The following is a 25,070-nucleotide window of genomic DNA, read 5'->3' as shown; positions in this document are numbered from 1 at the left end:
GCACCCACCTCTTAGGAGGAGGGAATTTTACACGAAGGGACCAATCAAGAACGCTACTACTGGCTCCGCCTCCAAACAGCGCGCGCGGATAGGGCAGTCTCAGCCTCCAGGCCGTCCGTATACGTAAACGGACCAATCGCGGTCTCGCGCTTCGGTTCTCCCCTAATGCCCGTGGGAATAGGACAGGACGGGTCGTTGGATCCCGCCCCCCTCCGCGCGGGCCGGACCAATCGCTTTCTCCTTCCGGCCCCGCCCCCTGCATTGTGCCCCGGCCGTGGCGTGGTGTTTCCGGCGGAAGTGAGGCGGGGAGAGAGTCTGACGTGTGGCGAGGTGGTCGGGCAGGTGACCCGGCGCCCCGGACCCCGCTGCCCCCCGTTCCCCCGGGCCCGGCCCGGAGCCCGCCCCGCCATGCTCGACTTCTTCACCATCTTCAGCAAGGGCGGCCTCGTGCTCTGGTGCTTCCAGGGCGTGCGCGGCCCCGCGGCAGCCTGCAGCGCGCCCGTCAACGCGCTCATCCGCTCCGTGCTGCTGCAGGTGAGACGGGACCGGCCCCCGCCCCCGCCCCCCTCTCGGCCCTCGGGGGCGGGGGGAGAGACCCTGCCCCCCCGGAACCCTGCCCCCCTCTCGGCCCTCGGGGGCGGGGGGAGAGACCCTGCCCCCCCCGGAACCCTGCCCCCCTCTCGGCCCTCGGGGGCGGGGGGAGAGACCCTGCCCCCCCCGGAACCCTGCCCCCCTCTCGGCCCTCGGGGGCGGGGGGGGGAGAGACCCGGCCCCCCTCTCGGCCCTCGGGGGCGGGGGGGGAGAGACCCGGCCCCCCTCTCGGCCCTCGGGGGCGGGGGGGGAGAGACCCGGCCCCCCTCTCGGCCCTCGGGGGCGGGGGGGGGGAGACCCGGCCCCCCTCTCGGCCCTCGGGGGGCGGGGGGGGGAGAGACCCGGCCCCCCTCTCGGCCCTCGGGGGCGGGGGGGGAGAGACCCGGCCCCCCTCTCGGCCCTCGGGGCGGGGGGGGGAGAGACCCGGCCCCCCTCTCGGCCCCGGGGGCGGGGGGGGAGAGCCCCGGCCCCCCTCTCGGCCCTCGGGGGCGGGGGGGGGAGAGACCCGGCCCCCCTCTCGGCCCTCGGGGGCGGGGGGGGAGAGACCCGGCCCCCCTCTCGGCCCTCGGGGGCGGGGGGGGGGGAGAGACCCGGCCCCCCTCTCGGCCCTCGGGGGCGGGGGGGGGGGGAGAGACCCGGCCCCCCTCTCGGCCCTCGGGGGCGGGGGGGGGGGGGAGAGACCCGGCCCCCCTCTCGGCCCTCGGGGGCGGGGGGGGGGGAGAGACCCGGCCCCCCTCTCGGCCCTCGGGGGCGGGGGGGGGGGAGAGACCCGGCCCCCCTCTCGGCCCGCGGGGGGGGGGGAGAGACCCGGCCCCCCTCTCGGCCCTCGGGGGCGGGGGGGGGGAGAGACCCGGCCCCCCTCTCGGCCCTCGGGGGCGGGGGGGGGGGAGAGACCCGGCCCCCCCTCTCGGCCCTCGGGGCGGGGGGGGGGGAGAGACCCGGCCCCCCTCTCGGCCCTCGGGGGCGGGGGGGGGGGAGAGACCCGGCCCCCCTCTCGGCCCTCGGGGGCGGGGGGGGGGAGAGACCCGGCCCCCCTCTCGGCCCGCGGGGGGGGGGAGAGACCCGGCCCCCCTCTCGGCCCTCGGGGGCGGGGGGGGGGAGAGACCCGGCCCCCCTCTCGGCCCTCGGGGGGGGGGGGGGAGAGACCCGGCGGCCCTCGGGGGCGGGGCGGGAGAGACTTCCCCCCCGGAACCCTGCCCCCCCCTCAGTGATTTAGTTGTTTGCTACAAAGTAGCTTGTTTATGGGCAGAGGACTTGAATCGTTCCTGCTACCGCTGTATAGAGAGAGGATTTTTGCCAGCCTCATTGCGAAGTTACCACTCTCCTGTGCGTACTGCTGTGAATAACAGCCTGTTGTAATGTATAGCAGTTTCTTATGTTGGTAACTACTTGGTGTGGCTGCAAACCGTGCACAGTTTGCGTTAGGTTGTTGCTACAGCTTAACGGTTGACAACAAGGCCTAGCGTGGACATGCAGATACTGTCTACTATCCTGTGGTTTGGAATACTGAGGGACAACCACCTGGTTCTAGAGAACCTTGAAAGCTAGTTTAAAGCTTTAATCTGATCTGGGTCTCCACACTCTTCAGAGCTAAACATCTGAGGGTTATAAAATGAAGGTGTAAAGATGGATAAGAGACAGATGATTCAAGAAGGCTGTTCCAGTTGGCACGAGCTGAAGAAGAGAGCTTTCATGCTGACTTATGGTGGGTGGGTTCGGGGTGTGTGTGTGTGTACAAATCATCTGATAGGAGGGTCCGTGAGGCTGCTGGGGCTATGCAATAAAGGATTTTATATACTCTCCCTGTGAAAAGTATGTTATTGAGTAATGATTCCCAATGCAAGAGAACAGATTGTGATGCAAGGAAGATGATATGAACTAAAGGTGAGAAGACCCAACAGGAGCCTGCAAAGAAGACTCTAGCAACTAGAACTGTGGGCATTTGTATAAAGGGAATTCTTCTCCAGCTGTAGTGCAGGCTTATATCCCGCCGTGTGAAGTGTGTACAGCTCTTCTATGGTGGATTAATTGTTTTGTTTGTTTTTCTCTTAGGAGCGAGGTGGCAACAGTTCTTTTAACCATGAAGCTCTTACGCTTAAATACAAACTGGACAATCAGTTTGAGCTTGTGTTTGTGGTAAGTAAACTATGTTAATAGCCCCTCCTCTCTGCCCAGGCATTTGGGGAACGGTTATAGGGCTCCATGTCTTCCTGGAATGACATAAAACCCCAAAGCTAATAAACTATGCTGATGTTCTAATAAGTGTCTATTTATTAATACATCTTAAACTCAAGACACTGTGCATGGCTGAAAAAGCCTATTTAAACTACTGGACTCTGTTCTGAGCAACAGGCGAGTCTTGCTTCATGACCTTGAGTCAGTTACTATCATAGATGCAACAATAAAGCACAATGTGATGCAACTCTGATATCTACTTCAAAGCCTAGAGTCTTTGAGGTGAAATTAATGTATAAAAGATATTTTGAAATCCTTGGATAAAAAGTGCTCTATAAGCACAAGGTGTATTTCATTTTAAAAATAGTGACAGGCTATTGTGATTCCAGAACAGCCATTTGTTAGCGAGCAATAATAGGGTGTATGGTTTGTTATAATATTGACCAAGGACTCCTGGCTGCTATTGTAGTGAGGTGACTTGTCCAATTTACTTCTGAAGGTGAATTGAATCACCCAGGTTTATCAGGGTAAGTTAGAATGATCCATACAAGACTCAGTGGCCAATTGTAACTGGTGCTCCATTTGCATTTTGGGGTTGCTTCTGGTCCATTAGGTAGAATGAAGGTGCCATTGGTGAGTGGGCTTAGGAGCCATGGCACTAGAGGGCAATGAGATGTCATCTTTGTGTGGGTGACTGGTATAATTCCTGTGGTGCTTCTAACAGCCCTTTCAAGTAAGGCGCATTTGACAAAAATCTCTCTGAAATCTAAAAATCTGGAATTTTTACTACAGAAGGCGGCCTGGGGTGAAATCCAGGCCCTACTGAAATCAGTTGCAAAACCCCCATTGACTTCATTGGGGCTGAGAATTTATTCTAGGTCTCATCTGAGTGTGTCAGTCTCTAATAGGATCCTGTCAAGAGCCTCAAGTAAAGTAATACGAGAGTCCCCCTTCCACTTTGCTACAGGTGGGAATCTTAGAGCCCTGAGCAGTGATGATGATGCCAAATATTTGCGTTCTTTGCTTGGCGTGGATTGAATTGTCAGCAGCTTTTTATGTACATTTAGCCAGATTTCTTTCAGTTTACAGTTTTGTTTTTAGTGTTTGATTTCAACAAGCTTGATGAAGATAGCCATGAGTTACAATGTGCAGATTAAGGCATCTGTGGCATGTGTGTTTACCATCAGATCTGTTCTGCCAACTGTTCTGGATGCCCTTGGCTTGGGGTCAAAAGCCAATTCCAGATTAGCCGGGTCCCTCTATAAAGTCATCTTGGATGCAGTTCTTACACTCTTGGTCCTGAGAATAGCTGCTCTATTTGGGGATGCGAGTGAAGCATCTGTACTGCTGTGAGGTAATCCATGGCTACCCCCTTCCTAATGTGGTAAACCTGTACAGTAGGTATGAAGGAGAATCCCCCTCACCCTTTAGTGCGCTTTAAATTTAAGGATAATTTAGGGCCTGATTCTGTGAGATGTGCCCTCAGCAGGAGAAAATTACCTCAGAGTTGGACCCTAAAAAGGTGTGCTTTAGTGAATGTGTACTAAATTAACTTTGAGAGTAGTTTTTAGCAATACCTGCTGCTATTTTGATCATTATTCAGTAACGTGTGTGTGGCTGGTTGCTATTTTAATCATCCAGCGCTGTAGATCCTAGCAGTTCTAGCCTTATGATGTACAGTAGGATTTAGATCTGTCTCCATTGGAAATCAGGCTTTTGAAGCTGTATAGTATGTTACAGTTTCTAAAAACTAATTTGGTTAATGTAATGGTTCGAAATAGTAAAATGAGAACACATTTCAAGTTGAAATCTATTACATTTAAAAAAAATTAGAAATAGCTTCATGTCATATCCCTGCCAATTCGTGATTTTTACAATAACATCTTCCTGTTTAGATTTTTTTTCTACCCTATCTCTGTGAAAGTCCAATTCAAAGGAGAAACTGACTATACCCAAAGTGTTCTCAAATGTACAACAGCCTAAGGAAAATGAAGATTTTTTTTTCTGATAGTTGTTAGTATCATCTTAGGTGTTTGTAACAATAGTAGATACAGTATTTTATGACCTATGCTTTTTTAAGTTGATTGTTTCCCTTTTAACCTAAAATGCTTATACATAGAATTTTCCTTACAACATCTTTGAAAATCTCTGATCTCCAACACTTTGAAGTGGACTCTGTAGCCCTAGTGTCATAAATAAACTAATTGTCAAGATGGCAGCTTCTTCTATTTCCTTTCTCGCATTTAAGCTATTTAGTGGTTATTCTTGCTAGTTAGATGTAGCAATAAGAATGTGTTACAGTGTATCTTCCTTTCAGCTAATGATACACATACTGTCCGCTTTCTATCAATGCTTGTAACTTTCTGTTCACTTCCTTCCAGGTTGGATTTCAGAAGATCCTGACTCTAACATATGTGGATAAGTTGATAGATGACGTCCATAAGGAGTTCCGGGATAAATATCGCAATGAATTCCAGCAGAAAGGCACTCTGGGGCTCCTTAATGGCACCTTTGATTTTAAAGAGGATTTTTTACACCTCCTCCGGTAACACGACCATTTCTGCTGTGGCTCAGTTTCCTTGTGTATCTCCTTTGTGCTGTGTTTTGAATGCCCTATATTAGGGATGGGCAAGTGGTCTGTTTAGCCATATTATGTCCGTGCACTCATGCAGTGTGTGCTGTTTGGGCTTTCATTTTGGCTGTCTCTCTTCCATTAGGAATGTTGGAGGGAGTGTTGTATAATGGTTAGCGCAGGGGACTGAGTAGCCTTGCACTGCCACTGACTTGCTGTGACCCTCACTAGGCATAACTTAAGGATCCCATAGTGTCCAAAAGAGTTTGACTAAACAAAAAGTCTCTGTCAACTGAAGTCCTTTGTAAACCGTATCTGACTGGAGCAAGAGATGGGAACTCACCTATTCACAGGCTGTTATGCAGACATGGCTGCCACGCCAAAGGACTTCTCATACAGGAGCTTTCCTAGGAGAAGTGACCTCGGACTAGATACTCAACACCCAACATCCTGGATTGGACCAGCCAGCATGACTGCTTTCAGTGCCCCTTTCTATCTGGACCAGTGGAACACTGAGGTCATCTCAATCAGAATGATTGGGTCGGGGTCGTGCTGCACTGTCAATTTGGAAATAACTGAACTAGCTGTACCCCCCCAGCTGGCTCTCAGTGATATATGCGAGTCAAGGTGGTAGCACTTGGCCATCTTGCACCCAACCTACTGGCCATAAAATATCAACTTCACATCAAGGGTCATCCCATCAACAGATCTTCTGTTCTGAGGCAGGCTTACAATGTGAGTGGGAACAGAATGAGGTGGTATAAAAGGCGTTAACTTTTGAGTCCATCTTCACTCCCCATACAGCCAACCTCTCCTTCCCCCAGCATCCCTGATATGAGTCACTGTTGCTTCACAAGTGCCAGCTCTGACCAGTTTCCAAGCTACTTGACTGTAGAAGCGTTTGGAGTGTTTTTCATCAGCGATTGAGATCCCTGATTGTGGGGTTAGAGTGGGGCAGATAATGTCCTAGTTAATATGAAGCCCGTGGTTAGTAGAAAGTCTGTTTCCCTCCCAGGTGAGACAAGCATCACAGCCTCTGCTAAAGGAAACAGCTGAAATCAGTGGTTTCAGGTTCTGGAATGATTGTTCTTGACACAAGTGCCAAGATTTGGTCACGATGTAAAAGACAAAAATAGTAACTATTAAATCCTAAATGTCAGATAGGAAAGGCCCAAAAAATGATCCTGCCCACCCCCTGCATCCCAATTTGGACTTGGAACCTACAGCGTATTTTCTAGTGTTTTGCTCACTCCTTAAAGTCCCAAGCAATGGGACTTCCGCAGCCTAATCCCTGGCCCATATCCACTGGACCTATTGATTTGTGGGAGGGTTTCAACTCTGGGATAGGAATGGCTTGTTCCAATCTTCATGTGCTTCCACCAGCTGATGAAGAGCATCCTAACAAAAACCCCTCCTAAAGGCCAGTCTTGCTAAATAGTTGTTAATAAAACCAAGCATGAGCTTGGGCTGTAACCTCATGTTGAGAGGGCTTGGTCAATACTTGGAGACCTCTAGTCCTTGGGTGATTCAAAAGGGGACAGTCCCTCTCATCACCATAAACAATGCCACAGCATGATGCTAGTGGTGCTATCTTTGAGAGCAGATGCAACAGTGAGGTTCTGCCCTCTTTTCACTAAAGATCCTATGGCTCTTTTCTTATTAATGGGAGTGTTGATTTAAATTCCCGATAAATCTCCAGTGTGGGTGTAATTATATTCTTGATTTAATTGTATACGGGATTCTTCACTTCCTGTTCTGGCAAGTAGTAGTAGTGTGCTGTTAAATGGTGGCTCCACCCCAGAGTGGGCCATGTTTCACTGAAGCAATTCTTGTGTACTGGTTTGTTTGTAATATGCTAGTCTATGAGGCTGAAAGCTCTGTAGCAATATAGTGTAGTAGTCTGATTTAGTCCTATAGTTCTAATGATGATGGAGAATCCATCTCATGCTTTTCTGTAGTTGTACATGCACTTGCAGATTAATGGCAATAGCTTGTGTCACTAAATTGACATTCTTGAGCACAAAGGTACCATTTTGAGACACTTTTCTCACCAAAAACTGCTCTGAAAGATTAAATTGCACAAATGTATCTGTTAATTTAGATCTGGATCTGTTTCAGCATTTTCATTTTGAAGGATTGCTCCATACAAGCTTAAACTTTAAAGGTGGCTGCGTGTATTTATTATTTTATTTGTACTATGGTAGTGTCTAGAAGCGCTAATCATGGACCAGGACCCCATTGTGCTAGGTACTGAATGAACAAACATCAGTTTCTTAGAGATGCAGATTTAATTCATGAGAGTCTCAGGTTCCAGATTTCCTCTGTTAATAGGAAATAAGTTGTTGTATGCAGTGTTGTAGTCGTGTCAGTCCCAGGATATCATGGTGCATTTCTCCAGAAATTCATCTTCAAGGTGGCCCATGAAGAAGTTGGCATATTGGGGAGCCATCCTGCTACCTATGGCTGTTCCTGTGGTTTGGACAAAGTGTGTGTTGTTGAATGTAAAATTGTTATGAGTGAGGATGAAATGGGTGAATATCTGAGGGTTGTCCGCTGTCTTGTAGATATCTGAAGCAGGCAGCTATGCCGTTATTGTGAGGGATGTTGGTGTCAATGGCATTGACATCCATGGTGGTGAGGATGGTGTTCTGAGGAAGGTGGTTAATGTTGTGGAGTTTGTGGAGGAAGTTGCTTGTGTCCTGGAAAAAGCAGGCCCTTTGTGTTGTAAGTGGTTTGAGGATGGTTTCTATGAGTCCTGATATTCCATGAGAGCCATGGCCACACATGATGGGTCTGCCTGAATTCCCCTGTTTGTGTATCTTGGGAAGCATGTTGGAGGCTCTTGGGGGATGAGTGTGTGGAATTTCTCTTGGAGGAGTTTGGGGAAGGATTTGATGATACCCTTAAATTCGTGGGTAAATTGTGATGTGGGGTTGTCTTTGAGTTCTTTATAGTACGTTATGTTGGAGAGTTGTCAGTTGGCCTCATTATCATAGTCATCAAGTTGAGGACAGCTGTGAGCCCCATGCGACTGTCAGTGCCCACAATGCCCCACTTCAGTTAGCGCAAGCGCTCTTGGTGAGAATGTGCAACACCAGCAGAATGAGAGTAGTGTGGATGCCCACAGCCAATTGAATTACTACGGTGGCTGTAGGTCAACCTAAATTAAGTCGGCCTAATTTAGTAGTATAAACAAGCCCTGAGTACGTTGCATAACAAAATTGCATAACAAAAACCAGAGCTTAATACAGTTAGTCAAACAATAAATGAGCAGAGGAACTGAGACACAACAAAGGGATAAAAGATGTCTTCAGCAGAGATTTGAAGAGCTGGAGTCTAACCCCAGGGAGCTGAGGTTTGCAGTATGATGGTGGGTGTTGCAGCTAGACTCTTGGCCCAGTGATTATGAGGGTGTGATGTTAAGTTCTGGACCTGGACTGTATTTTGGAGAGTGAATAACACCCTTTTTCTTTGATCAGAGAAGCAGAGGAGAGCAGTAAAATCCGAGCTCCTACTGCCATGAAGACGTTTGAACAGTCCGTGAAGTCTCAGAAGACTGTCAAGTCTATGATAGAAACCCGAGGGGAGAAACCAAAGGAGAAAGCCAAGAACAAGAAAAACAAAGGTTCCAAAAAGGAGGGTAAGTGAATGCAACTGACAGATTCGTGCAGTGGGATGAGCAAATAGCCCAGAGGACTCCAAAATCAGGCTGTGTCCTAGCCCTCGGTGACAGTAAACCAGTGCATGCTTGCCTGCAGGCACATCTGCCCTGTAGCATCTGTTACTGGGAGAGGTTGAGTCAGATCCACTATTCTAGTTGCTTTTGCCCTTCTGTGGCTGCCAGCATCCCTTGCCCTGCATGTAGCAATTGATTGCCTCAGTCCTGGATTGCTCTCATTGGTGAGAAAGTGTGACCCTGACAAAAGCTCTTCATGGGGGAGGGATAGCTCTGTGGTTTGCTAAACCCAGGGTTGTGAGTTCAATCCTTGAGGAGGCCACTTGGGGATCTGAGGCAAAAATGGGGGACTGGTCCTGCTTTGAGCAAGGGGTTGGACTAGATGACCTCCTGAGGTCCCTTCCAACCCTGATATTCTATGATTCAGTGAAACAGACTACCCGCTGGCAGGTCAAGGTGCATGACATGCAGACTTGCTGCTCATTTGCTTTGCCTTTTTTCATACAAGCTTAGGTCAAAATTTTCAAACTTGGGTACCTAAAAGTAGGGACCTAAATCCAAGTAGCCTGACTGACTCCAGTGCTCAGCACTTGTGAAAAACTGGTTCCGTTGATTAGATTCTTAAATGTGGATTTAGGATCTGACTTCAGTGCCAGAGTTCAAAAAGTCTGGCCTGATTGACTGCTGTTATCACGGGATGTTTCTGCAAGAACTGATTGCTAAGCTTTGAATCCGGCTGCAGCTCATTCTGTCACTTTACATTCTAACATAGACAGGGTTACAGCAAAAAGGCTGGCGTTTGAACCGTGGCCTGGACTTGAGCCCATTGAGGACTAGTGCATTTGCTTTGTTTGTGGGAGGGGGAAAAGGTGATCCTGAAATAAGAAAGTTAAAGCATTTTGAAAGCTGTAGCATGGGCTGTAGATGCTTTAAGCCTCCACCTGGTACAAGCTCTTTTGAGAGAAACCTGGGAAATTAGCAGAGGGGAAAGCTAGCATTAGGGTTATGGGATTAAGCGCTGAGGTCAGGGAAATCCCGAAATTCAGGCCACTCAGGCAGTGACTCAGCCAGTGACATGCTTGCCATTCTTTCCCTCTGTTTAAATGGAAAACTTACTGTATACCGTAAATTGCAATCACAGGAGACGGCTCATAACAGTGCAACTTCTGGAAAAGGTTATTATCGCAAACCTCGCTGCCTTCAGACTGAAATATAAAATTCAGTTCCGTCTAGTTCCAAACTCTTCAGCTAGGGGCTAGAGACAAACACAGATGCCTTACACAAAGGGGTTTATGTCCTGATGAGCAGGGTGTAGAAACCTGGATAAATGTTTAGCATTGCTGAGCTAATGATACTAGAAGAGCTTGTTTGGGATTCCCTGACTCCTGAGTGCTTGATCACTGAGTAAATGCTGTTTCCCTTCAATCGTGTGTGTGTGTACACATTGTAGTGAGAGCTCTGTCTTGTCCAGCTTCAGGAACCGAAGCTGCTACTGTCCTCAGTAAAGCAGCCCCAGATGCGAAGCAGAACCCTCCTGTCGCAACTGGGGACAGGGAGGAACTGACCAAGGATGAGATCCTGCAAAAGAACCGTGAGGAATTCTTCAAGAAGCGCCTGAAAGGAGGAGAGAAGTCCAAGTGAGTGAGAGGATGACAGACCTGTGTCCCTCTCTCCAGTCTGAGAGAGGTGGTGGTGATAGGGTGGCAGATCTGTGTTGGGGGAGGGTTTCACCCATTAACAATGGACAAGGAGCTATTTATCATACTGCTTTTCAACCACCAACTTTTGCCGGTTGTTCTTAATGTGTTGGGTGGATAGTGGGCAAGAGAGCTTCAGGCTTTCTTCCTTAAGGTGGAACAAACAGATCTGCTTTTAAAGCACCCCTCTCTAGCATTACAATGCAGGAATATCCCATTGTTCCAATGACAGTGATGACCTGTGCCCTTTCTAATCCTGAGGCCTGGCACACGGTGTGGCTTCTAAGTGTTTGTGCTCTTTGAAATGTCATTGCCATATTTCCTGGATGAAGGTGAGGCAGCAGTAGGTTACTTTAGGGCTCTAATGCGGTAGGCTTAAACAAGACACTGGCTTTTGAAAAAGTATCTTCTTGAGCTTTCTTGAAAGTGTGGAGATGGCACTTTTTGGGCCCTCTGAGTGATCCAGTGCTGTTCACATGTGTCTGCCCTGTGCATGACCAGGAACTTAGACAAAGGGTGAAATCCTGACCATAATGAAGTTGATGGGAGGTTTGCCATTGACTTCAGTGGGGCCAGGATTCACTCCAGGTGATTTTCAAAAAAGCTCATGTTATCAGACTGCAGCAGCTGTTGGAATGCCAGACACTGTCTGCCAGTGGTTGCTAACTGCCATCATTCAAACACCTCCTGTGGCTTTTGGCTTCCTTAGGATGCCCGTGTCATTCACTGGAGGGTGGGGAGAGAGAATTTGGTCAGTTTGTGAATCCCCAAAGTATATCTGGGACAGCTGTACAACCCTGTTCCCCAGTGGTACATGTGACTCCAAAGAGAAGGGTAATATTGGACAAAGAGTTAGAAACTGTCTCAATGATGGGACTCTCGTGGTAAGAGCAAAGGGCCGCATGTTGAATTGTACTGGGGACACCTACAGATCAAAGCAATTCGTTGCACTAAGTTTGAAAGCGGTACGGGGTCAGAGTTGAGGCTGGTTGGGTGATCTTTGTAGTATGCTTCCATATTTCATCTTTTTTCAGTTTAACCATAACTTGCATCTTTCTAATCTTTGGGTGGTTAACATGAGTCTTCCCTGAATTTTGCCCATGCTTTCTTGACTACCTCCAGATTAAAGGTATGCTAGCAATTTACCCGACAAACTGATGGGGGTCAGAAAAGAATTCTCAAAGCGGGGAGGGATGTTATGGAATTTTTCTCATTTGCTGAAGCATCAACATATTGGCCCCTACGGAATACCTGGTGAAACCAGTGATCCAATCGCACATGGTAAACCCTATAAACTCATCCCAATCATATGGGAGATACCTCCTGTTTAAAATCTCTTCTTGTAGTCCACTCATAGTGGGCTGTCATCACAGAGTTTGCTTTAATAGCTTCTCCTCTGCCTTCCCAGCAAGTCCCCAAAGCCTGAGACTCAGAAGGAGAAGGGGAAGAAGCCCCGTGTGTGGGAGCTGGGGAACTCTAATGCCAAAGTACTCGATTATAGTAACTCCACTACCAACGGAAACACAGACACTTGCCCCACAGAGGAGTATGATCCTGACATGGTAAGGTCCTAAACATTCCCCTTCCGACAGGATGATTAGCCTCTGTGCTAGGCCCTGGGGCATTGCCGCTGCAACTTACCTTCACCTGAATTGTACTCTCAGATGGAGATCCTGAGAGTGGCCCAAGCTCCATGGCTGGATTAGAGCATGCAGAACTGAACGGAAACTGTGGGTTCTGGCTGCTACAGATGAGGTCTTAATTTGGCAAACTAGTGGGAAGGCACTGCCCAAGTTATTGCTCAGTCTCCACCAGGTTGTGGAAAGCTGCACCCATCTGGCTCCTCGTGGTGCTCTTACAGTTTTGGACCTCAATGCCGGAGGAATCATCTCTTGGAGGAACTGAAATCAGCTCTCCAGCTGCTAGAGAAGCTGTGTGGAGGAAGGTGGTGGAACCTATCTTATGGGGATACCCATGCAATACGGAAGGTTGTCTTGTAGATGGAGCATAGGGCTGGGAATTGGGACCCCAAGATTCTATTTTCATCTGTCATTGCTTTGCTGTGTGATCTCAGGGGAAGTTATTTCAGCCTTCTGTGTAAAAGGAAATCACCAGTTAGCTCACTAGGGAATTGTGGTGATTAGACAATACTAATAAAACTCCCTGAGGTCCCTGCAGGTGCTACAGATGGTAACATTATTCTGACTGGCCCCTCACAAGAGTTCTCCGTAGCAATGAGCCAGTGAAATAAATCAACTAAGGCTTAAATGCCAGTTACTGATTCTCTGTATGGCTTCTCTTTCTGCCATCCTTTTCAGGCCCTAGGAGATCGAGATCGGGAGCCTGGCCGCCTTTATGATCTTGAATATGAGAGTGATGAAGAGGAAACTGAAGAGGAGAAGGTTATTCACAACCCTTCACAGCCCAAGTAAGTCCTCCTGCAGGCCCCCTATCCCAGCTATCTCCTTGCTTTATCTCCCACAGCTTTTCCTCCAACATGTCCAGTCCGCTAAGCTTGTATAGAGTAGCTTACATGCATCTTGGGCACTGCTAGCTGATGTCTTGGCTTCAGGAAGGAAGTGTTGTCTAACACACGACCAAAACCATAAGCATATCTGCTCGTGAATGGCCCTTCCATTTCTGCAGGCTGAGTCATTAGACTAAATGATCCTGTAATTAGCACTTCCAAGCCGGATCTGTGTTCCCTCGATGGCTCCTGATATACCGTTGGTACCTCTCTGGGCATGGTAACTGAGCAAATCCATGCTAGTTCCCAGACAACTGTGGAACTTGTTTTGTACAAGATGGGGTTTGCAAACCTAGCTCTGCCAGTGCTGCTTGCAGATCAGTTAATACAGACCAGCTACCAGTTTGAACTATTGCCTGTTAATCTGGTTCTCCTATTAAAATTCCAATAACTAGGGAGCAGTTCAGTACCAGAAGGCGAAAGTGACCAGCTGCATATTAGCTTGAGAATTGCATTCATGACTGTCCAGTCTTTCTCTCCCTTTAGCTGCTATTCTCTTCAAGAGCATCACCATCCCTTTACGCTTGAGAGCTGTAACGTGTAACCACACTCTGCTTGTTCACAGGGCTAAGAAGGGTGGTTTGGGAGGCATGTTTGGGATGCTGAAAGGCCTGGTTGGTTCCAAAAGCTTAACCCGAGAGGACATGGACTCTGTGCTGGAGAAGATGAAGGATCATCTGATTGGTAAGTCTGGAATGTCTCTTACAAGCTAGTACCCTGTGGCGTTGCTTTCGGAGTCAGGCTCTGTAGATCAACTGGTCTGCATATGGAAGGAGCCATTTCTCCAGTCCTGTCGCTAAAATTCTGTTTTCCTTTTTTTGTATCAACAGTTGCATTAAGGATTTAAAGGGACTCTTCCAGGAAGTGGGGTTATAGCTCAGCCACAGATGCTGTAGGTTGCCCTGAATTTTATCCCGTTAGCCAGTGATCATGGAACTGTTGCGATTTCCAGCCTGTCTCTTGAACTCTTCTTCCAGTATTGTAGTCTCTCCTTGTCAAGGTTCCTTCCTCACTCTGAACTCTAAGGCACAGATGTGGGGACCTGCATGAAAACCTCCGAAGCTTACTTTTACCAGCTTAGGTTAAAACTTCCCCAAAGTACAAGCTATTTTACCTTTTGCCCTTGGACTTTCGCTGCCACCACCAAACGTTTAACCGGTTTTACTTTATTAGGAAAGAGCCCGTTTGGAAACATCTCCCCCCCCCCAAAATCCTCACCAAAACCTTGCACCCCCCTTCCTGGGGAAGGTTTGATAAAAATCCTCACCAATTTGCATAGGTGACCACAGACCCAAACCCTTGGATCTGAAGAACAATGGAAAAGCATTCAGTTTCTTAAAAGAAGAATTTTAATAGAAGAAAAAGTGAAAGAATCACCTCTGTAAAGCCAGGATAGTAAATACCCTACAGGGTAATTAGATTCAAAACATAGAGAATCCCTCTAGGCAAAACCTTAAGTTACAAAAAGACACAAAGACAGGAATATCCATTCCATTCAGCACAGCTTATTTTCTCAGCCACTTAAACAGAATCTAACGCATATCTAGCTAGATTACTTATTAAGTTCTAAGACTCCATTCCTGTTCTGTCCCTGGCAACAGTATCACACAGACAGACCAAGACCCTTTGTTTCTCCCCCTCTCCAGCTTTGAAAGTATCTTGTCTCCTCATTGGTCACTGTGGTCAGGTGCCAGCGAGGTTATCCTAGCTTCTTAACCGTTTACAGGTGAAAGGGTTTTTCCTCTGGCCAGGAGGGATTTTAAAGGTGTTTACCCTTCCCTTTATATTTATGACTCTCCTTCACAGAGTTTGGAGTTCAGTTATGTCCTTCCACGCTGTCTCTAAACTGTGCTGCAGGAGTGTTGCATATGCTATTTCCACAGCAGGTGGTGTGCTTCCTTGAATATATGTACAGAACAGAGCTGGTGGAGGGAGGCTAACAGAACAAAGGATGTTTGGGACGTGTCCCACATATAGCACGCACTAGCAACATTCGCCTTTAATTAGCCTTTTCCTGGATGTATGGGCCTGATTTTAAACTTGCTGAACTGGGGACTCACTTACCCAGTGTCCTACATTGAGATAGATCCTTGTGTTTTGAATGATATTGAAACAAACCTGTAACATAGCTCTGACTACAATGTTGGTGGAAAATTGCTCAGAGGGACTTTTGCAAGTGGATCAAGCACATTGAGTGGCCAACTTTTCTGTGATATCAAGGTCATAGGTGAAATCCTCAACTATCTGTCACTTATCTTTTCTGCGGCATGACACGCTGGATAATGCCAGTTGAGTTATGTCTGACATGATACCCTGTTGTTGGACTAGTTGATAGTGTGGTGCTTCAGATGGTAGCCCTGTAGGTTTGTGTGTCTCTGCACGTCGTATTTAACAGAGATCCTACTCTTTATATATTCTAAGTGGTTTGCTCACATTCTGTAAAATGCCTCTTTGGTTGTATTGGTGACAAGGTGGGGTATGGTCAGGTTCTAGTGACAATCTTACATTTTTAAGGTGGCAATAATTCGCCCACTTCAAATCGAATCAGGCTGAACTGAATATAAAGCACTTTTGGAACAGACTCAGAAGGGAACTAGTGTCCCAAGCAGTGATGTGGATGGGTTCGGAAGTCCTTGTCTCATCCAGAGGACTCTGATGGGCGGGGAGGAAGATAAAATGGTTGGAATCGTTGTTGACTGATGTGGAAAGAAACTATTGGCCCCAAAACAGGATCTGTATTGCCCTGGGGGTCTGACAGTGAAATCCTTGCCTTGATCTCCCTTCCCCTGGGGTGGAGGATTGCTTCAGGGATGAAAGATCATTTGAGGAAGCATCTGGGTTGTGGGTTGTGACTGGGGATAAGAGGGCACATTCCATGCCCTTCTCAAGGCCTTGGAGGCTATCTGTACTCAGTGTCCATATTGCTGTCTGCTCTAGAGCAGGGTATCATTGGCAATGCCAAGCTCTGCTCTCCCACAGGGGCGGATTACCCTCCTCCTCCTCCTCCTCCCTTGGAGCTGGCTGGAATAGAGACCTTCTGGGGGGGGCTGGGAGAACCCTGAGTCCTGTAGCCCAAGAGTCTTGCAACATTAATATCCACTCCCTTGGCTTTTCTTTACCAAAAGCAAAGAACGTTGCGGCTGACATAGCTGTCCAACTGTGTGAATCGGTGGCTAAGAAACTGGAAGGGAAAGTGATGGGCACCTTCACCAGTAAGTGTTTTCATCCTTCCACTCAAGGAGCTGCTCTGAGTTCTCTAACCTGTTAGCTCAAGTCTCTGTAATGCTGTCTTATTCTTTCCCCACCCGCTGTCATGATGCTTGAAACAAAATGTGCTAGTCCCAGCAGATAGCTGCTGCTTCTCTGCTGTGTTTCGGTCCTTCTAATATTCCGAGGGACCTGGGACCCTGGGCTTGTTCCAGCCTGCCCTTGAGGCCTGTTTGTGCTTGCATAGCCTAATCTCTAGTTGCCAAGTGGCTTGTAATTCTCAGTACATGTGCAGAAGGGGATAACCTCAACCAGTGTTTCTCCTGCTGGGTAAGCACTTCTCCAGGGTTTAGGAATGTCTAATCCACTGCAGTTCTGGATTCCTGTAGTTTGGCCTTCAGAGGATGTGTGGGGGAGAAGATTAAGTCTGTGATGCCAACCTCTGCAGCAGTTCACAAGTTTAACCCCTTACACCCAAGAGCTGGGATTTGCTAGTGGGAAGCTCTACTGCAGTAGATGAAACTGGCAGAGGGCCAAAGGATCAGCAGAAGTCTGAGAATCTATAGAATGGTGGTTGCTCAATTTCACACCTTTTCGTAGCAGTCTGGGGCAGGAGTGAATTAATTCATCCATCCCTGCTCCAGGCTAGAGAGGAAGACTCCTGAGGAGAGAGACTATCGGGGCGGTCAGCAAGTGAACCTAATGGCACAATTGGCAGATTAACAAGGGAACAGCCAGTCAGCTCCAAAGGGAACCCAAGTTCCTTGGTGTGGCAGTTGTGAGCCAATCTAGGTCGCATTTGACTGTTATGCTCCTAATAGGCTGCGGGGGAAGGGTGGGCAGTGCTCCAGCTGCCTCACCTGGGATCTAATGCTGACAAAGGTTCCTCTTCTAATTCCGTTCCCAGCGGTGACCTCAACAGTGAAGCAGGCCCTGCAGGAGTCCTTGGTGCAGATCCTGCAGCCCCAGCGCCGCGTGGACATGCTGCGTGACGTCATGGACGCTCAGCGCCACCGCCGGCCATATGTTGTCACTTTCTGTGGTGTCAATGGGGTTGGAAAGTCGACCAACCTGGCCAAGGTAGGGCTCAACCTGCATGCGTTCTCAAGGATCAGCCTGGTCCCTTCAGGAAGATCCACCCTCCTTTCCTACATATATTCTGGGACAACGTCTCAAATCCCCTTGGGCTAAATGTTGTGGCAACATCTCCTTGGTGTATGAATGTCTGTCTGCAGCTATTGCCTATGGCACCCAGATCCCTAGAACTGAAATGTTAGCAAAAACCATTCCTCCGTTCAGTTCACTTCCTTTGTGGGGCCGACAGCTCTTTGCATTTTGTTGTGCTGATGGGCAACTCAACTTCCTAAATCATGCACTAGTATATTGCCACTAGCTTGCACTACCTAGTGGGGTTGGAGAGCTGGTGTGTGCTCTGACCCCATTCATGCGCACACCTCCTTCCCTGTTGAAAAGCCCCATGTCAACATCAGCAGGGGAGAAGAGATCCCACTAATAAATCACTGTGCTAATTAAAGGGACATCTACCAGCCTAGTCAATTTCAAAGCCCTTCATGTTTATCTTTAAACCCATAACTTGGCTAATTAAACTCAGGATCTGGAAAAGCCACAGTTTAGGACTCTTCCCTGTGTCCTTACCTCCCTCAGGCTCAGTCTGGCTTAGATGATCAAAGCTCTTCCTTTAATGTGTGCAACTGACTGGAAGGCTTGACATGGTAATATGAATAGTGCTGTTAAATGCCCGAATCAAGCTACGCTCTGGGATCAGCAGGAAGGCAGCCCTGAAGTGCAGCAGTGATTTTTTCATCCCTAAGAGCTGTCACTAGGGGCCAAGACTGGCCTGTGTTTACAGCCCTGAGCAGGCAATGGACACACACAGAAGTGCTCTGGCATCCTTAGAAGGCTGTGTAGACATGCAGGGTATTGGTTACTACAGACAGAGCTTAGTGATGCCTGCAAGCATGTGCGGGGTCTACTGGGAACCAATGCTGGTTTGATCGCTGCCTTGGTGTGGTGTGTTCAAAGGGGCATTTCTGTGGGGATGGAGGGACTGGGGGCTGTAACTCAGCCAAGGGATTTGGCTGGAGCCTGAGATGGAAGCACCTGTATGATTGTTGGCATTATAGAAGAGCATAGAGCAGGTTCCCTTTTCTTTTTTGGGAGGGGGGGAGGGGTATTGCCAACCTACACACCACTCTCCTCTGGAGTTTCAGGCCCTTGGTTTACACTCCTTCCCTACTTGATTTGTAAGTGACTGTCTTGGGCTGGGGCACTTGGAGAATCTCCTTTGTCCAACTTTGGGATGGGGGGGAATGACATAGCAACTGCCTGGAGGCCGCGTATCGGGCTTGGAGGGACTGAGCAGAGCTGGACTCAGGCTGGGGATGGTAACAAGATATCTTCCCCCTCATCCCTTTTCCCCCTTCCAGATCTCTTTCTGGCTGATTGAAAATGGGTTCAGCGTCCTCATTGCTGCCTGCGATACCTTCCGAGCTGGAGCCGTGGAGCAGCTGCGCACGCACACCCGCCGCCTGAATGCTCTGCACCCCCCGGAGAGTCACGGCGGCCGCACCATGGTGCAGCTCTATGAGAAGGGGTATGGGAAGGATGCTGCTGGCATTGCCATGGAGGCCATTTCGTATGGTGAGCCTATCGCCCTTTCTTCCTAGCCCTGCCTTGGCCGACTCTTCCTGGGCGTCCAGAATGGCAGTCGGCAGTCTGCTTTCCAAGACAGGACCTGGCTGTTCTAGGGGAGGGCGAGTGGTTACGGGGTGTGAGAGGGGAATACCAGTTAGCACTCCTGGGATGAAATATGGCCTAAGGGTTTGAGCTGGGGTGGAACTGGACTGCTGGGCTGTATTCGTGGCTTTGCCATTGACGCTGCAGGTTTGCCATTCCTTACTGCTTCCTCACCACCACACTTGTTATAGACCCCACCTCCCCTTCAGGTCTCTGGCCCAATGGATGGGTCAGGAACAGCCCCTGGTGCAGAGCTGGGCGGAGCACAGACCGGAGATCGGGGAAGGCTTCCAGCAGAGGGCAAGGGTTCCTCCTTTGTCCAGGAAATCAGTGACCTTGTGCATTAGCTGCCAGGCCCCTGCTTCTAAACCTGAACAGCATAGGAGGGTGGGGATGGGGTGGAGTAAGCCAGTTTCATAAGGGTCAGTGTGTGCCTCAGTTTCCCCAGCTGGGGATCCGTTTACCTAGTGAAGATTGAGTAGAATCTGCCTACTGGGAAAGGTTTGAACCTACCTGCTAGATTGAAGGGCTCAAGCTGTAGCATCAATCTGACCTTCCCTAGAGTGCAACGCTCTTCATCTGGGGTCTTGCTTGGGTCCACAGTTCTAGGCCCTTAATTTTTATGCTGACTGTTTCTGTCCCAGGGAGGGGATTTTTATGGATTGTGGATGTCTTGTATTGAGAAAATATTGTGAGGGGGGGAAAGACTTGAGTAAACCCCTGATTCTCTGCAGAAGGGCAGTAGCTGGAGGAGCAATGTGTGTGGGAATAGAACTCTCTCAACTTGCTTCATCTAACCCCCTTCACTTCTCTTTTCCCAGCACGTAACCAGGTGTTTGATGTGGTGTTGGTGGACACTGCTGGCCGCATGCAAGACAACGCCCCCTTGATGACAGCTCTGGCTAAACTCATTGCAGTCAACACCCCTGACCTGGTCCTGTTTGTCGGGGAAGCCCTGGTGGGAAATGAAGCTGTGGATCAGCTGGTTAGTTTCTGATTCTTTAATCTCAAACAAAATTCTAACAGAGAGAGAAAGCCCCTGTCGGCATGAGCATCTGTGTACACTTTGGGAGGTGCTCGCATACCAATGATGGACACCTGCTTAGAAGAACCTCCATGGACTTATTTCCTGGCTGTATTTTTCCCCTAGGTCAAGTTTAACAAGGCCCTTGCTGATCACTCCATGGCTCAGACACCACGTCTCATTGATGGAATTGTGCTCACCAAATTTGATACCATCGATGACAAGGTACGATGGCCATTCACTTCATACCCGGAGATTGCTCATTCTTTGTCTCCCCAGTGAAGGCTTCTGTTTTTAATGTCTTTTTAAATGACCCTTTATGGATCCTCTCCTTGCTGAGACCAAACAGCGGAGGAGAAATTGAGTAACTATGTCCGACCTCAACCGGGCATATTCTTTTGATGCATCAATCAGATACCTGCACCCCTGAGAGTCCTCTCACATGGCCTTTTCTTTAGATATACTTCCAAATAGTTTAACAACTTCATGTTCCACTTTGGAGTGGGTGGTGACTGCTGGATAATATCACTATATTGCACCGAGGCAAGTGGAATCTTTATTGTAGATCTGAATGTTTGGAAGTCTCAACTGAAGCTATCCTGATTGCTCCCCAGCACAGATGGCTTTAGAAGTGCTGTAACAAGCAAGACACTAATGGCCTGCCAGGGAATCCTATTGCAGATCAGTACTAAAAACCAAAACAAACTCCAAAACTTGTGTGGCAAATTAAAGCTGCTCTAAATCTGTGCAAGGGCAAACTGCCTTAGCTCAGCACAATTCATAGCATAAAAACCTCTTGCATTCTCAAATGTCCTATTGATGGCAGCAGTTCAACTGTACAGCCTGTGGAGGATGGCAGCATATTTCTGAAAAGGTGCTGGCCTCAGAGTGCCCACTGCATGCCTGTTTCTTTTTTTATTTTTTCCCCTGGACTGGTTAGGTATAAAGACCTTCACTGGCTCAAAAGATTTACACCAGTTCCAGTTAGTGTTACCTAGCAGCAGGGGGTTTGGAAAGGCAAAGTGGCATTGTTTTGCCAGGATGTGCAGAAGACAGTTGCTGGAGAGATGTTTTAGCCCTCTAAACTTTGAGGTTGCTGACCTAAGCAAACCGTGTCCGGTCTTTTCTGCTCCTGATTCTGATCATTGAGTATTAGTGTCAGTGCTGGACTTCACAAACATGGCTCAGCTTCTGCTTACAGCTGGGAACTAAGAGCCTTGCTTCAGTTGTCACTGCTACAGTTCCATTGAAAAGATGGTGAGGAAGGCAGGGGCTGGTTCATTTTATGCTGAGCCATCCACATCTCTAATTAATTGAAAAGAAATTAAGATCAGGAATGACCAGGTCATTATTTTTGCTAGCACTTCTGATTTCACACTAGAGCTTTTAATTTCCTACTGTTCGTCCAATGGCTGGGTCAATATGAAAACTTGTAGGTTAAAGCCAAAGAGGCCATTGTGACTGTCTGTGACCTGCATAACGGAGGCCAGAGGACTTCCCTGAAGTAATTCCTGTTTGAACTAGAGCAGATCTTTTAGAAAAACATCTCATCTTGATTAAAAGATTTCCAGTTATGGAGTATCCACCACAAAACCACGGTGAGTTTTTCCAATGGCTAATTCCCCTCACTGTTAAAAATTTACTCCTTATTTCCAGTCTGAATTTGTCTGCTTTCCCTTCTGGCCATTGGATTGTCTTAAACCTTTCCCTGCTAGATTGAAGACCCCATGATCAATGGTTTGTTCCCCATGTAGGTACTTGATCGCAGTCTCTGTAACCATCTCTTTGTTAAGCGAGAGAGATTGAGCAGCTTGAGACATTCAGTATAAGGCAGGGGTTCTAGTCCTTTAATTGCTCTTCTTGTGGCTCTACTCTGAACCTTCTCCAATTTATCAACATCCTCCTTGAACTGTGGGCACTAACACTGGGCACAGTAACTTGACTCTTGCCCTGGTGCATACTGGGCAGTCCAGGGGTGAAACCTGCACAACTGCTACCAGTTCTGGGGCTGGCGAAGCAGTTCCCAAGGCTGCTGAAAATGAAGAATGAAGCTACTTCCCTGAGTTACACCAGGATGTGCTTGAACCCTTCATGGTAATGTTCAAGCTCAGCTGAAGTTTCAGGTGGCTTGATCGGTCTGTTTTCTCGAAGCTCCCTGCGTCCTTATGGAGCCTGATCACAGCATTTAGTTCTGACAGGAGATGATGCAGAGCCACACTAGCAACAAGCCTGACTTCCTGCAGGGGTGCCTAGCCATCACTGCACCACCGTTCATGGTGGAATCAGAGTAATGAGCTGCCCTTTCCAGGGGGATTCCATGCTGGAGTCTGTCACTGCAGCTTCCCCCTGCTCAGATTGTGGGCAAGTCAGCCATGGCTGTTACTGCATGATGTTGAATCACAGACACGAGCACTGATTGTTCTGGCATGGTACCATTGCCTGGCAGGGATGATAAAAATTGTGTGTTGTCCTCTCCACCTCTGCCCCGGGTAGATTTCAGCTGCACTGTACATTTGCTTGTGTTTGCTCTGGTTCCCTGCCAAAACTGTTGTGGCCCAGGAAGACAAGCAGCTGCTTTTAAGGTCTGTCCAGCAGGCTATTTACTTTGCTCCAGGTATCCGCTTTAGAACTTGTTCTCTGTTCAGTGCGAGACGATGGAAGTGCTTCCTGTGCTGACTGACTGTCAACTCCCTCGGGCTTGTGAACATACTGGGAACACAATGTAATCCCTCTTTATAGCAGTTAGATGGTTGTACTCTAAAGCTACAGACCTGGCAACTTGGTTAGTTGACTGGCAAACCATAACACTAAGCTGCCATATCTCATCTACAGTTCAAATAGTCACGCCATCTTGCTTACAAATCAGATTCAGCTAGACCCTGTTCCAGTCCACCTGGCTATTCAGAGAGAAAGGACAATGTTTCACTATGTAGTAGAACACTCCCTAAGACCGTGTCCTGCTCTGAGACACTTCCCTAGCCAGTCTATACAAACTGGCCTCCCAGTTGGACACAGGAGTCTCTCTTGCAGAAGAGATGGACTTTCCAGAGTTGCTTTGATTTATCCTAACCCATGGGGCAGAGAGGCAGTTCAGGTTGTTTAGAACCTTAACTCAAATTCCTGGCTGTCAAATGCTTAAGTTCTCTGGTCTATCAGAAGAACTCTTCCAACTTGCTGTAACACTAATGGGAATTGAACATGCCCAGAGTACAGGCTTCTGCTCTAGCCAGTTGCACACTGATGGTTTTGTTAGGGGTGGGTTGTACATTCAGGCAGAGTCCTGCTCAGTAGATCTCCTCAAACCAACTAATAATTGCTCTTTCTTTCACAGGTTGGTGCTGCAATCTCCATGACTTACATCACTAGCAAGCCAATCGTGTTTGTTGGTACTGGACAAACCTATTGTGATCTGCGTAGCCTTAACGCCAAGGCTGTGGTCACCGCTCTCATGAAGGCCTAAAATCCAATTATTGCACCAAATTGCTGTTTGCAGATGTCTCGGAAGAATGTGCTTTACAATGTGACTGACTTGTCTTTTCAGTGTAGTGCAAAACAGAATGAAGGGATAACAGAGCAAGGGGCTGCTGCATCCACTACTTGCTTCTATACTTCCTCATGGTTTTCACCTGTTGCATGACTTTAAACTTGGAAGGAGGTTGCTGTCTTCAATCATGTTGCTTACTCTGATTAGCTACACTTCTTCCATATTTATTGGCTATAAAGCTTATTTTTGGGTAGCAATTGTCTCCTTCAGGTGGAGCAGCTGGGCTAGATCAGCTCTGTGGCCTTCAGCTGGAGAAAGCCCTTCCCCCTGGATTCCTTCATTCTAAGTGACTCAGCCTCCACTCTTAGTAAAGGCTGAAATCAGAGCTTTGTATTGTTCATATCTTGTAAGTGGTGTTTAAGACCTGCAGAACTTATGGGCTGCTCTGCTAACAACTAAGCATCTATGGACTATTTTGTTTGTTAAAGGTATTCTTAATCCTATGAGCTGATCTAGATCTTTAGACTATGCTAGACTTAGTGGGACCCAAGAGTATGAGTGTCCCAGTCCAGGGGCTGATCCTATGCTAAGCTCTAAGGCTAGCTTTGCACATTCCACAGAGCAGAAATAGATGCTGCTTAATGACAGTTTGTGTCTACAACCTGATTAACACTCGCTGCTAGCTATGACCATGGCTCACCAAAGTTGATAAACCAAAACTAGTAAGTCTAACCCCTCTATGCTTGTCAAGCAGGGGCCTATAGGGAAGAGGCTGAAGTTGCCTTAAGGTCCCTAGTTCCATTGTTACTGGGACTCCTAAAGCAGGGCTGCCTAGGGCCACTACAGCTCAGAGCAAGCAGACTTTCCCCGTGGTCTGAGTCTGGGCTTGGAGTTGCAGGCTGGAACTGTTAGTCGTCAAGATCTCCATCTCTATCTAAGCTGCAAGGGCAGTGCCTGGATTTTGGCAAGCTGCACTGCTTTAGGGCATAGACTAGAGCTGGTTTCTGTACTGCAAGACCCCCTTCCTTCCTCAGAAGCTGTTTCCACTGACTCATGCCTCCTTGCCTCACCAGTGTTGAGGATTAAACTGATGCTACCAGAACTCTTGCCTGCTGTCCCTCTAACTAGCTAGGGAAAGGAAACTTTTTAGTGAAAGAATGCTAGCTGCTTTCCTGCCCTTCTCCTCCCTCCCTTCTGAGTGCCTCTAGATCCTGGTCTAAAGTGCTACATTGAATAATACAAAACTCTTTAAGATGTCTTGTAGCTCCGTATTGCAGATGTGCTATAGTGCAATAAATTGAATGCTGTCTGCTAAAAGAAATACATAATTTATATAAAAATAAATTTCATAAATAAGTTG

General features: G+C 48.2%; 1 protein-coding gene across 1 annotated transcript; it reads left to right on the top strand.

The window, feature by feature from the left end:
* Positions 1–314: 314 nt before the first annotated feature.
* SRPRA (SRP receptor subunit alpha) lies at positions 315–25,070 on the top strand. The gene is made up of 14 exons (XM_038380720.2): positions 315–534; positions 2,644–2,727; positions 5,148–5,311; positions 8,818–8,978; positions 10,486–10,651; positions 12,120–12,273; positions 13,030–13,139; positions 13,804–13,922; positions 16,364–16,450; positions 17,353–17,525; positions 18,893–19,106; positions 20,024–20,187; positions 20,353–20,451; positions 23,558–25,070. Exons 1-14 carry the CDS (start codon positions 409–411, stop codon positions 23,684–23,686), a joined length of 1,950 nt encoding a protein of 649 aa, XP_038236648.1. The 5' UTR covers positions 315–408; the 3' UTR covers positions 23,687–25,070.

Source organism: Dermochelys coriacea, chromosome 22 (genome assembly GCF_009764565.3).
Source record: "Dermochelys coriacea isolate rDerCor1 chromosome 22, rDerCor1.pri.v4, whole genome shotgun sequence".
Classification (NCBI taxonomy): Eukaryota; Metazoa; Chordata; order Testudines; family Dermochelyidae; genus Dermochelys; species Dermochelys coriacea.
This window is presented reverse-complemented; position numbering and strand designations above follow the sequence as displayed.